Raw genomic sequence first — 14,177 nt, forward strand, 5'->3', positions numbered from 1 at the left:
GGATTTTAAAGAGCATTTTGACACAAACGTCTGTAGTTCCTGTTCATGCACTTTGAACTCTGTGTAAGTGTGTGTGTATGAATGTATATGTGCATGTGTGTGTGTGTTCACATGTGAGCAGCTTTGCTTCCTGCTCGGGTTCTCCTGAAGCAGTGGATGAAGTTCTGGACCAACAATGGTTGGAGGCAGACTGAGCGTGGGTGGAGGTGTGATTAGCATGAGAAAGGCTTCTGCAGCCTCTTCAGCGTCTGTGGTTCAGTCACTTCCTCAAACGGCCAGTCGTCCTTTCGGGTCACCTTTAATCCAAATGATCAGCGGAGGGGAGGGGGGGGGGCAGCTCACAGCAGATTCATGTGGTTTTTTTCTAAACAGATCTTCAGATCTCATGTTCACTGGTGGATCTTGATCAACTTTCAGGCTAATGGTTTAAATTTATTGATTTATGGTTTCCTATAATCAGATAATCTTCTGTTTGAAAAATCACCGTGATGTTCAGAGAACAGGGAGAGGAACGTTTGGAATTTTCTTTTTTAAAGTTGAATAAGATGACGCGAGTTTGGCTTTTGCTGTGGAACATTCTGGAATTTTGGCGAACAGAGTTCCTCTGATTGTCCCGTGTTCCTCTGATTGTCTGGGGTTCCTCTGATTGTCCCGTGTTCCTCTGATTGTCTGGGGTTCCTCTGATTGTCCCGGGTTCCTCTGATAGTACCGTGTTCCTTTAATTGTCCCGTGTTCCTCTGATAGTCCCGTGTTCCTCTGATTGTCCCGTGTTCCTTTAATTGTCCCGTGTTGCTCTGATTGTCCCGTGTTCCTTTAATTGTCCCGTGTTCCTCTGATTGTCCCGTGTTCCTTTAATTGAACCATGTTCCTCTGATTGTCCCGTGTTCCTCTGATTGTCCCGGGTTCCTCTGATAGTCCTGTGTTCCTGTGATTGTCCCATGTTCCTCTGATTGTCCCGTGTTCCTCTAATATTCCCGTGTTCCTCTGATATTCCCGTGTTCCTTTAATTGTCCCATGTTCCTCTGATAGTCCCGGGTTCCTCTGATTGTCCCGTGTTCCTCTTATTGTCTCGTGTTCTTTTAATTGTCCCGTGTTCCTCTGATTGTCCCGGGTTCCTCTGATAGTCCCATGTTCCTTTAATTGTCCCGTGTTCCTCTGATTGTCCCGGGTTCCTCTTGATAGTCCCGGGTTCCTCTGATAGTCCCGTGTTTCTCTGATTGTCCCGTGTTCCTTTAATTGTCCCGGGTTCCGCTGATAGTCCCGGGTTCCTCTGATAGTCCCGTGTTCCTTTAATTGTTCCGTGTTCCTTTAATTGTCCCGTGTTCCTTTAATTGTCCCGTGTTCCTTTAATTGTCCCGTGTTCCTTTAATTGTCCCGTGTTCCTTTAATTGTTCTGTGTTCCTTTAATTGTCCCGTGTTCCTTTAATTGTCCCGTGTTCCTCTGATTGTCCCGTGTTCCTTTAATTGTCCCGTGTTCCTCTGATTGTCCCGTGTTCCTCTGATTGTCCCGTTTTCCTCTAATTGTCCCGTGTTCCTCTGATTGTCCCGTGTTCCTCTGATTGTCCCGTTTTCCTCTTATTGTCTCGTGTTCTTTTAATTGTCCCGTGTTCCTCTAATTGTCCAGTGTTCCTCTGATTGTCCCGGGTTCCTCTTGATAGTCCCGGGATCCTCTGATAGTCCCGTGTTTCTCTGATAGTCCCGTGTTCCTTTAATTGTTCCGTGTTCCTTTAATTGTCCCGTGTTCCTCTGATTGTCCCGTGTTCCTTTAATTGTCCCGTGTTCCTTTAATTGTCCCGTGTTCCTCTGATAGTCCCGTGTTTCTCTGATTGTCCCGTGTTCCTTTAATTGTCCCGTGTTCCTCTGATTGTCTGCTTCTTCTTTTTGTTTTTGAATCAGATTAAACGGTTCTGACCTTAAAGCTCAAAGAGCCACCCTGTAACCTGTGTAACTGACCCGGCTCCAGTCACGTATGTTTTGAAACCAGCCCTTGTTGTGGCGCAGAAGGAACCCTGCAGAAATTGAGCGAGATGTTCTGGATGAGAACGGCGAGGCTCCGGTCACGCCATCACACTCCTCTGCCTCCATCTGTGGTCGTCTGGCACCCTCAGTGCTTCATGATTGCTGGGGGGGGGGCATGAGGAGGCATCAGCTGCCCTCAGCCGAGTGTTTTCACCTCCACAGTTGGTTTTCTGGGAGCGGCGGCGGTGGATCACCTGTTGTTCTCCGTCGCAGCGATCGGTTTTTACATCAGCCATGTGCTCCGCGTCCGCGGGCCGTTTGCTTTTCCGCATGAGCAGCTCTGCATCCGGGCAGCGCGGCGGACACCTGAGCAGGTGGAGACAGCTGAGTGAATGCGCCGCAGACAGACGCCTGCTGTGAAGGACGCTAAAGACACCTGAAACCACCAAAACATCTGTTACCCCGCAGGCTGGGACGCTTTTGAACAACAAAATCTTTATTGATCCGATATTAGGAAAAGCAGACAGGGTCAAATCGGGGTCAGATTGAAGTTTTCAACTGAAAAACACTACAATCATTCTGGAAAAAAATAGAATTTAAAGAAATTCTGAAAACTTTAAACGTAAAACGGTTTGTTGGTAACAGCCGCTTTTAGTCATTTTGTTTCCCATTTTACTTCTGGTCTCCATTTACAGTTTCTCTTCAGACTTCTGGTTCTCATTTAACCCATATTTTTTATTTACAAGGAGGCGGGCCTTTGAGCCCATTGGCTATTATGACATGATTGACATCGGGGACGTCTGACGTACAAAACTTTGGGAGAGTACATCTACGACTGTAACCCACATCAGAGGAGGGACGACACAGGCGGCACCAACTCCTGATGTCAATCATGTTCCAGCAGCCAATGGGCTCAAAGCCCCACCCCCACAAAAATGAGAAGCCTGAACTGAGGATGTAAACTGAAAGCAAAGAGCCAGAGAAATAACAAATAAAAGTAAAAAATTCAAAACAGCAGCTGATCCTAAAACCTTTTTTTATTTGGTAACAGTTACATTTTCTTTATCTATGTCATCCATCACCAGAAAAATGCCACCAGAACACGTTAAAAACACTGTTTTCATCCGAGCGGGTCTTGAAGCTGATCCGGATTTGACCCCATGGAAACACGGCGGGAAAAGAGCAAAAAAATAATTACAACGCAGTATTCTCAATTAACAGATAACATTAACGACTAACTACTGACTATCTATATAGGTGTTGTAGAATGAGTGTGTGTGTGTGTGTGTCAGCGCGCTGCGTGTGTTGGCGGTGCGTGTTCATGTTTGTTGTTAGGAGTGAAGGAGAACAGTAATAAAAGGTTTCCCCAGAAGATTGATTCTTCATTAAACCGCTCTGGAGTAGAGCTGTGACAGTGTGGGCGAGCACGCCTGCTTTGCTGATGAGTTTGATTGACAGATTAATTAGCCAATGGTGACATGGTTGACCTGCAGCATGAAGGGAGTCTCAATATTCACCGCAGAGAAATCTCTCACAAATGTGGGGAAATTCACGAATGAGAGCGGGTTTGTGAATGCACATTCTAACATTTCAACGATCTGTGAGTTCATATTACAGGTGTACCTCAAATGATGTTTGTGAAGCATCTATTGTGCATTTCTGATACATTTATTGTGAATTTGTGAAACACAGCGTGCACATTTGTGAGAAACACTCGGTGTGTGTTTGTGAAACAGGTTGTGTGCATTTCTGATTATTGAGCCTGACTGAACTCCATAGAATCCACCTTTATGCCTCTGCAGATGCAGTTTCAGCCGTCTGCACGCTGCAGACGAGCGTGGTCATTGGAGAACCCTGATGCTTCCTCTGTGAAACCTTAGATTCCTGATGTCGCTGTGAACTAGAAGCGCTTAGATGTCTGAATCCTCTTGATGGAGGCGTTTGTCGCCTCGGCAGCATCTTCAGGCGTCCGGCGCTGTAGCCGTTTCTGATCCCCTCCAGCGCCGTTCGGCTGACGGGACCCGGTTCCTCTGAGGCCAGCGTCTGGCCTGCAGCAGACGGTTCATGAGATCTGCTGCTGGTTTTTCCTTCATCAGTTTGTCCACCTGCTCCAATTGTCTGAGCGGTTTTCTATGTTTGTAACATTCACTCACTCCTGCCTCGTTTCCCGCCCGCAGTGGTCAGTTCGCCGTGGTCAGACGATGCCGACACAGGAGCTCCGGGGCCGATTACGCCGCCAAGTTCATCAAGAAGCGGCGCAGCAAGTCGAGTCGGCGCGGGGTGAGCCGGGAGGACATCGAGCGGGAGGTGAACATCCTGAAAGAGATCCAGCACCCCAACATCATCACCCTGCAGGAGGTCTTCGAGAACAAGGCGGAGGTCATCTTGATCCTGGAGCTGTGAGTCCGCCTTCATCTTCAGCTGTTCTCCGTGAAACCTGCTTCTTCTCACTGAAAGGTCAGACCTCTGACTGCATGAGGAAGGAGGCAGAGGATTCCTCGGATCTTCTGACGGGCAGTCTGACTCCGGCTGGACGTTTGTTCTGCTGTTGCTGAGGAGCAGAAGTGAAAAACAAGTTTTTGTCTGGAGGCTCAAAGTGACCTCTGTCTGGACTCAGAAATGCCTCTTCCTGCTCAGATGAGGCTGCAGCATCGCCTCTCACGGGAAATGCCTCGACTGTTTTTCATTTGTTCAAGGAGACGTTCAGGATGACGTGAGAAGAACTTGGAAGCAGAAGCTACCAGTTGGTTGTTTTCCTGCTCTAGATCAGAGCAGGCGAACCTGCTTCAGCTGCTGCAGGTGTTGTCTGTAAACAGCAGCGACCAGTCAGACCAGTAAAACCAGCCCGCGTCAAACTTCAGAGACTTTGTGGAGTCCTGGTTTAGGCTGATTAGAGAGGGGGGGGTTGGCTCAGAGCCTCAAACAGCCACCGGTGGTAGGAGGCCCGTCGAGGCTCCTGCAGCTCCTCCACCCACGGATGTTGTTGCTTTATGTGATGCTAAACTCAGATCTAGACAGACTTCATTCATCTTTGTCATGTGATTTATTGATACTTAAATATTCCTAATGAAACTGTGTTGGTAAAGCATAGAGATCTGATAAAAGTTAGGAACCGGAAATGATAAATCATGTTATAAAATGGTTACGGTAGAACACTCCACTCCATTTCAAGCAATCTTTGATTGAATGTCTAATTATCCTTAGTGTGATACGTCTGGATAACTGCTGATTGTATTGTTTTGTTCTTTATTCTTGCTTTGATTGCTTGGAATAAACCATTTCAAATCAAAAATCACATCAGAACTTTCCGATCAGATGATGTCAGTGTTGTTCTCATCAGAAACCGTGAGGTGAATTTTCACATTTCTAGTCTTTTCTTCATTCATTCCTTTCAGAATTGTGTCATCGTGGTCAGAAAAGGACCTTTAGAGATTTTTTTATGACTGCGGTAACGTGTCTCTGCTCCTCTTCGGCTGAGGATGTTCAGCTCCGTGAATGTGGACTTTGCTCCGGCTCACGCCGTCTCCTTGTCTGTCCTCCTCCAGCGTCGCCGGCGGGGAGCTCTTTGACTTCCTGGCAGAGAAGGAGTCGCTGAGCGAGGAGGAGGCCACTCAGTTCCTGAAGCAGATCCTGGATGGAGTCCTGTACCTCCACTCCAAACAGATCGCTCACTTCGACCTGAAGGTACCGACACGCATGTGATCCATGGCTTCATGATGGGATGTCAATGCAGTCATCAAGTTTCCCTTTAAAAAATTCAACTTTAAGTTATAAACAACAGTTTTAGAGAAATAGTGAAGTAGACAGAACAAACAAAAAACTTTCAATACGAAAAATATGAATTTATGCAACTAAAACCTCATAAATTTTTGCTATAAAAAATAGAAAAAAGAATCAAAATGAGCATTTTTGAAGCTTTAATTGACTTTCTTTATTCTATTTTTGTTTGGTCACTTTGTTTCTCTGCGGCAGCTTCCTGTACTCCAACAAGAACTTTAGTTTACAGCATCTTTCTTCGTTATCTTTTGTTTTAGGTCAGTTTTGACTAAAATGGGAAAATATAAATGAATCTTTGGAGCTTGATGAAGCAAAAATGAGAAATATAAATATAAGTTTATAAATTTGTTTACAAAAAAACAATCATTTAAAAAAAGATTGTTTTGAAAGTCTTTTTTTTCGTTTCATTAGCTTCTTTTTGAATGAAAGGAGGAAAATGGATCAATAATTTTGCCAGATTTCATTTTGCCGGGAGAAATTCCTGAAATGTTCCTGACATAAAAAGTGGGTTGTTGGCCTGAAAGCTGAAGGTTTGGTTTAGTTTGGATTCTTTTTGTTGTAAAAGCTTCACATCCAATCATAAACATGGTTATTGATCAGTGTTTACAGAGAAAACGATCAGAGCATTCAGACCTGCAGGAGTCCCGTCGTTCCTCATCAATGAGCTTTTATTGATCAGTTCAGATGTTGCTGCTGTTTATTTTTAGTGATCGACAGTTTTATCTCTTCTATCTTTATGTCTAAATCCATTTTGTCCCCTTTGCTGCCATGAAACTATTCAGCTCCCACTGCTTCTACCACAGCGGTCCCACATCATCACACTACCACCTCTGTGCATCACATTGATGCTTTTGTCCTGAAAAGCTGGGTTTGAGTCGATTCCTCTTTAGTTTAATCCTTATAAAGTATATTTACTTGTTTCATTCCTGTCACATTTTTTGGGTTATTAAAGGAAGTTGATTTAAGATAAATAGTTAAAAACGAATAATGTCATCTGATGAGAACATGATCGGTGTTTCAGGTGATTCTCAGATGTTTCGTTCTCTGAACCTTCCTTTCTTGGTGCTGTGGAGCGTTGTTGATGTTTGTGTTGTTGTTGTTGTGCTGCAGCCGGAGAACATCATGCTGCTGAACCGCTCGGCGCCTCACCCGCGCATCAAGATCATCGACTTCGGATTGGCCCACAAAATCGACTTTGGCAACGATTTTAAAAACATCTTTGGAACTCCGGAGTTTGTCGGTCAGTATCCCGTGTGCACGTGTGGTTGCACGTGCACACACACAGAGTGGAGACGGTCAGAACCGCCCCGGCCCGCCGCGGTGCTCTCCACCAGCGCTCAGGCCCGGGAAACGATGAAATGAATTCAGTCTTTACTGCTGATTGGACGATCTGACGTCACCTGAGCAAACGCCCACCACTGACTGCAGACTTTACTGTTGGTTTGATGCTTTAACAGCCATGGTTTAGTTAATCCTAATGATCATAAATCCCAGGTTTCTGTAAATGAGGATTGTAATTTCAAATGGGAAACTGTCATATTTAGCTGAGTTCTGACACTTTTGTTTGTCTTTGCAGCTCCAGAAGTGGTGAACTACGAGCCTTTGGGCCTGGAGGCAGACATGTGGTGAGAGCATGAGCGCTGGTTTCAAACCTGCAGCTGCTGCACGTCTGCATGCTGACCTCCTTTCTCCTTTCTGCTCCTCAGGAGTGTCGGCGTGATAACATACATCCTGTAAGTATCTGCAGGGGTCCCTGGGGGCCAGCAGGCTCCACCTACTTTTATGGAGGCATCCTATAGTTTATAACCTAAACTACAGAAAATAATATCCTGAAAAAAATTAGGATTTTCAGGAAGATGTTAAAATGGTTCTTCTGACCAATAGAACGACTGAGGAACAGCTGTTTGGTTCTCTAGAGAAGCCTATGGGATTTTGGCTTCTTTTTTTCCTGTTTGGAATGTAAAGTGGGCGGGGCCACTCAGTCCAGTTCTCATGTACAGTCGATGGTTTCTTACTCTTCATGAAACATCAATGAAAGCTCAGATTTGAGTTTCTCTGACCACAAAGTTAATTTATAGTCCGGAAAAATCCGTGAAGCTCAGACTGCAGCTTCACACAGGACAGACCATAATAACCCAGATGAATGCAGAAACCTCGATTTTTATTTTATTTATTTATTTATTTTATTTTTTTTGTTTTGTTTTGTTTTTGGGGATTCTTTCTTTATCTGTAAGCGCTTTAGACCCTGCAGAAAGCTTGGACTGGGGTGGGGGGGGGGGGGGGGGTTTGTGAAGAGAACTGGTTTGACAATGATTTTCAGGAAGTTAATTTCATTGAAACCATTTCTTTTCTCTTTAACGTTTTCAGGAGCTTCATGAGGATGACGGGTTTTTGTGGAGCTCAGCTCTGTCTGAGACTTTGAAGGAAAAACATAGAAACCGATCCTGCAGAGAAACGAGAACAGAATAAAACAGAAAAGTAGTTTAGTGAAACGACTTTTCCCGTTTCTCGATTTCCGACATTAGTCTCTCTGACAGCTGGCCTGATCTTCAAGAGTATATAATACGCAGGTTAACCGTTGATTCTGGAGCATCTTGAATAAATAGAAAAACAACAGATCCAGAGAAAATTCCGCTTTTCTAGATTAGATGCGGCAGCAAAAGGCAGAATTATTCTGACATGAAATCAACTGAAATGTTCTTTCATGTGATCAGAAAATCAGAGTTTTCTCTGAACAGAATAAGACTTAATGAAGCGCACGTGTCATCAGCAAACATAAAAGGCGGAGCTAAAGTTCAAACCTGTGGTACACAGCTTTGAATGACAACAAAGAAGAAAAATAAATTCATTCTTTCAGTTTGATCCATTTATATCCCAATGTTGTAAGTTAGGATCAATTTAAATAAAGTTCCAGAATCTGAAGTTATCAGGATGTTTGTTTTTTGAAATCTGCTCCGTTTCTGAAGAATCAGGTGTTCAGAGTCTGAAGAGGTTTCTGGAAACGGGAGCAGAATTCAGGGTCAGATTTGTTTTGGGCTGACAGTCACTCGCTAGCCTCCAGCTGGAACCGCAAACATCCCAGAATATGCCCAGTTCATATTTTCCCACATCTGTTGTGTGTTTTGTACCTGAGCAGAAACAGCTGACTTCACCCCCCAGCCCTGTGAAAACTGGCTCTAATTACCATAGCCCCCCTCCATGCGTCTCCCAGCTGGTCGGTAATTAGACGTTGTCGAGTGGAGAAGCTCTGATGAAGAGTCGAGCAGCGTCTGAGGCCTCCCTTGGTTTGCCTGCGAGCTCCCCACCTTTGTAGTGTTCCAAAAGCAGGTGCATAGGTTCAAATCCTGCCCCTGCCCTGCAGCAGCTGCCCTCCTGCACCTCTCTGCAGCTTCTCCTGCATGACAAAAGCCCTCTCTCCCGCCCTCAGGCTCAGTGGCGCTTCTCCGTTTCTGGGCGACAACAAGCAGGAGACGCTGGGCAACGTGTCGGCGGTGGACTTCACCTTCGACGAGGAGTTCTTCAGCAGCACCAGCGCGCTGGCCAAAGACTTCATCTCCAGACTTCTGGTCAAAGATCCAAAGTGAGCCTCAGTCTCATGTCTGTGTTTTTTATTTCTGCTGCAAAGACGCTGAGACTGAAAATCTTTTTTTTTTTTTTTCCTTTGGCTGGAAGAGAAATATTTGAACATAAAATACTCCAAAAACTCTTTAAAAAATCTTTCTGATGTAAACTTTTTTTTATTTAATGGGTTTAATGCTATAAATCCTTCCACCATTGTTTTCCTGTTTCTTTATTCTAGGATCTTCCACCATTTTTGCCGCTTAACTCCTTCTCCAATTTCTCAGCTATTTTATCCGTTCAACTATTCAAATGTTCAGCTCTTTCATCTTTTTCCAGCAATGACTTTTGCTTCTTCAAATCCTTGAACTTTTCCAGATTTTCCAGGATTTCTGCCTCCATTGAAATAAATGGGGAATCCTTGGTGCAGAAGCTCGCTGGTTCGATACCCGGCTCTGGCATTTTTCACAAACATATCTTTTTTGTTATTGTGCTGTTTTCACTTTATTTATGGTCAACTTTGATCATTTCTCTTTCTATTTTATGCCAATTATTCTCCTTCAAGTTTCATTTTCATTCAGCAATACAGCATCAACCTGCAGTCTCTTCTGGAGACGCAGCTCCTTCTAGTTTAATGGCTGATTTATGACTAAAAGGTTTAAAAGACGTCCTTCAGATACGCCACAATGGGTTTGAACTTTAACCCGCCACATCTTAACTGATTCACTCCCGGATACCTGAGAGTTGGACAGGATAAAACTCATCTCAGCTCATGTTTGACTTCAGAAACACGAGCGACGCTCCTCGCTGCCATTCAAACCTGAGTTCTCCTGCTGACAGGAAAACTCCATGTCCTTCTTCAGAAATGACCGTTTTCTGTTCGTTTAGACGCCTTCAATAATCCCATTTTTCCTGCAGGTAGTCTGGTTTTACGATTTTATTATTTTTAGTCCTCCTCCATCCCAGAACCGGGGATGAGGAAGAGGCAGAACTTCTGGTGTTTGCTTTTCCCGACCATCACCGCTCAGATATTTTCTCACAAAATGATGAAAAAAATGATTATGGGATCCAGCCGGTAAGCTGGGTGTTTTTTATGATCAGATGTTTTAAAGTGCCTCTGAATAATGCAGTAATCTGATTACTCCCTGGTTTTGTTGACTGTAACGATGGAGATTGTTTTTGGGCTCCGAAAAGGTTTTGAGTGAAGGACAAAGGATAAAAGACTCTGATGAGGCTTTTAGAAATCCAGACTGAGAGAGAGCGTCTTCATGGAACGCCAAGTTATTGATCCACGTCTGGAGCGGATCCACTCAGACAGAACCAGGAAGTTTAATGAAGAGGAACTTAAAGAATTTAGCGGCAGGAAGAGATTCTCTGGACCGAAGCAGAATCTGCTTTGTTGTTTAGTGGGAAAAGAGCGAGAGAATCAAAGTTAACCCCCCCGAAATAAAACTATTTTACTGAAAATTGGTTTGCATTTAAACCAATCTGTGTTGAAGGTTTCTGAAGCGATGATCTGTTCCGTCTCTTTCTTCATCTTTCTTTCTTTTGGTCCGCAGGAAGAGGATGACGATCCAGGACAGCCTCCAGCACCCCTGGATCAAGGTCGGGCTGGAAAACGCTTCACCTTCTGTCCAGTTTCAGCTGCTCCTCTGGCAAAAATGGATGAATACATGTTTTCTTAACTGCTCTGTTAAAAAAAAAATCAGCCAAAAGACACGCAGCAGGCGCTGAGCAGGAAGGAGTCGGCCGTCAACATGGAGAAGTTCAAGAAGTTTGCAGCACGAAGAAAGTGGAAGGTAAGATCTTTACAGATTTCAATCAACTTCCAGTTCAGTTTATTCACAAAGAACCTAAAGATCAGAACAGAAAAAACAGCAGTTATATTCATATCATTCAGATTATTTCAAGAAAGTGTTTGGATTGGGAAGACAAAACAATGCAGTTTGAAAAATATCGTATTTGTAGCATAGAAAAAACATCATAGACAGCCAAATGCAGCATCACAAGGGGGAACCGCTCCACCACAGCTAAGCGCTGATGCAGGTTCCCATGAGGAACCGTAGCAGCAAACGCTGGCAGGTGAAGCAGAACGGTTGTGTTTCCTGAGTTCAGAGCCGTTCTGCGGCGAGGAAGGACAGTCGGCTGAAGACGGCGACTCAAATAGAGCAGAAAATTGCTGTGGCCCTCACGCGGCTGCAGACTGACAGAACCCTAACACGACTTGGCGTGAAGTGGCTCTCCGTTTTGTCTAACTGTGACTCTGCATCCTTCCTTTTCCAGCAATCCGTCCGACTCATCTCCTTATGTAACCGCCTGTCCCGCTCCTTCCTGTCCAGAAGCAACATGAGCGTGGCGCGCAGCGACGACACGCTGGTAAGACCTCTGCATCTTCCGTCTGCATCACACGACCTCACTTCCTGCCCGATCTGCAGCAGATGAAGGGTGGAGTCATTGTTTCTGGAGTTTGACTGGGTTCTGATCCGACTGTAGGAGTTTTCCTCCACGGCTTCCTCAGAAGCAGATTCAGCTGTCAGGACGTGTAAACCGCGACTGTTTGTGAAGCAGGAACTGTTGCAGAAACAAACGCCGCAGCCTTTGAATGTTGCCTAATCGTTAACAAAACAAGGCTGAAGCAGAGCAACTTCCTGCTGTCTCTGCCGAGGATGCAGGCGGAACAAACTGGCCTCCTGCGGCCTCGACCCCCGCGGGTCTGCGACCTCGACCCCCGCGGGTCTGCGGCCTCGACCCCCGCGGGTCTGCGGCCTCGACCCCCGCGGGTCTGCGGCCTCGACCCCCGCGGGTCTGCGGCCTCGACCCCCGCGGGTCTGCGGCCTCGACCCCCGCGGGTCTGCGGCCTCGACCCCCGCGGGTCTGCGGCCTCGACCCCCGCGGGTCTGCGGCCTCGACCCCCGCAGGTCTGGGTTAGAGAGGAAAAAAAAGGCTTCACTCATGAAACCAGCTGAGTTTTGATTTTTTTATTGAAGCTCCCGTCTGCAGAAAAAACGTCAAATACTTCTGTTTTTGTAGAAGTTAATCGTTTTTAAAGTTCGTCTTGTTTACAGTGTTTAGCTTGTCTGATGCGTTAAAAATGTAAAGATTTTCCGTGAAGAAACGCAGCTAATCAATGGTTTCCTTGATTGACTTGATTTGTGGATCAATGCCTTTATTTTAATAAAGGAAGGGAAAACTGGATTTTATAAACTAATTTCTAATAAAATAAATATAATGAAAAATATTTTTATAAGAATTTAAAGTAAATGTACATAAAAAAATGAAAAGTTCTTACTAATCCTTTTAGTTTGTTAAACATTTTTTGTTTGATGAAATGTTGACGTTTGATGTCTTTGCTTTGATGTCATACTATAAGTAAATATCTGCATCATACATTTTAAAAAACCTGAAAGTTTTCAATCCAAGTATTTCTATTTCCTACAAAGATCCGTCCGTCAGCTTCGGCACAAAGATGCGGCTCTTCGGTCACTTCTGAGTTTTAGTGCAGTGAACGCCGGCAGAACGTTTGTTGCTGTTTTGGGTCGTTTGTGAGAAGTTCTGGGCTGGATTTGGAGCCGGAGCATCACCTGTCAGCTGGGTCTTCCTCCGTCGGCTCCTCTTCGTCTCTTTGTGCATCGCATCGAGCTGCATGGACTGAACACCTTTAACGTGGTTCCGTCTGAGAACCGTGATGGAAACACAAAACCTTTGTTCAACAAAAAACTGACATTTTTCTGTGTCCACAAAACCAGGATGAGGAGGACTCCTTTGTGATGAAGGCCATCATCCATGCCATCAACGATGACAACGTGCCCGGCCTGCAGCATCTGCTCGGCTCATTAAACAGCTACGACATCAACCAACCCAACAAGGTTTCTGATGCCACACGCCTTCACGTCATGATCCAAACAGTCCGCCTTAACTTTCTGATCCGAACAGTCCGCCTTAACTTTCTGATCCGAACAGTCCGCCTTAAATTTCCGATCGGAACAGTTTAGATTAGTTTGGATTGGACCAGGTCCACATTAACAGTGAGATCAGAACCGGTTCCGCCTTTGAGTTTTGGATCTCATTTCCTGTGAAGCTCATCGGGTGTTCCTGATTTCCGACCTGGTTCTGTAGGAGACTTGGTTCCACATTTGAGTCTTTAAATGTGAGACAGAGTCTGAGGCCGTCTGGAAGTTCTGGGAGAAGCCTCAGCCGTAAAAATCCCTCGTTCACAGTCAGCTTTAGTTTGAAGCGGGAACGTTTGAGGAGCCTGAACATCAGAATGTGTGGCGTTACATCAGGAGAACACGGAGGACTGAGAGCGGCGCTCTGAAACAGAACCCGGACCTTCAGCGAGACAAAAATGTCAACAGCTCTGTTTTCCGCCGCATGGAGGACGTGAACCTCCACGAAGGTCACCGTTCAGGGTCGGTCCTCACGGTTCACGATGAGCTGAACGGAAACGCCGCTTAGCATCAAAAACGCAGCAAACTAGAGACTGAAAGAGGAAAATCCGTGTTAGGAAATAAATGTTTATCAAATAAAAAGACCTAAACCTTTAAAGCTTCATCTTCTTTACCTTTTATTAATGTTCTTTACAGTTAAAGGAAGCAGAGTCATGAACTTTGAGGAAACATGAGAATCCTAAAAACCAGGAGGATTAAATGTTCTTAAATGTTTTTTAAACATTTGGTAAACGCCAAATCGTGCGTTCTGGTCAGGGCGGACCAGCAGCCGCGGCGTCCCGGAGGAACTCTCGGTGGAAAATGTCTGCTTTTTTTTTTTTTAAGCCACAGTGAGATAGGGCGAAAATTTTCCCGGTGAATGTTTGTGGCACTCGTGGAAGAGGGGGGGCCGGCGCTGCTGTCGGCGACAACGTTGCCGTTCCCTCCCGCCACGTT

General features: G+C 45.2%; 1 protein-coding gene across 4 annotated transcripts in view; it reads left to right on the forward strand.

Moving 5' to 3' along the window:
* Positions 1-14,177, forward strand: part of dapk1 (death-associated protein kinase 1) — a 53,978-nt gene that overhangs the window by 23,773 nt on the left and 16,028 nt on the right. For all 4 annotated transcript variants that reach the window (XM_078953373.1, XM_023958135.2, XM_078953374.1 and 1 more), the window contains 10 exons: positions 4,137-4,358; positions 5,505-5,643; positions 6,847-6,976; positions 7,313-7,361; positions 7,443-7,469; positions 9,164-9,316; positions 10,854-10,899; positions 11,004-11,093; positions 11,578-11,670; positions 13,041-13,160. In XM_078953373.1, the coding sequence (XP_078809499.1) occupies positions 6,859-6,976; positions 7,313-7,361; positions 7,443-7,469; positions 9,164-9,316; positions 10,854-10,899; positions 11,004-11,093; positions 11,578-11,670; positions 13,041-13,160 (696 nt within the window). In that variant the 5' untranslated portion in view covers positions 4,137-4,358; positions 5,505-5,643; positions 6,847-6,858. The remainder of the gene's footprint in view (positions 1-4,136; positions 4,359-5,504; positions 5,644-6,846; positions 6,977-7,312; positions 7,362-7,442; positions 7,470-9,163; positions 9,317-10,853; positions 10,900-11,003; positions 11,094-11,577; positions 11,671-13,040; positions 13,161-14,177) is intronic.

This window comes from Oryzias latipes, chromosome 9 (genome assembly GCF_053564925.1).
Source record: "Oryzias latipes strain Hd-rR chromosome 9, Olatipes_Hd-rR_3.1".
Classification (NCBI taxonomy): domain Eukaryota; kingdom Metazoa; phylum Chordata; class Actinopteri; order Beloniformes; family Adrianichthyidae; genus Oryzias; species Oryzias latipes.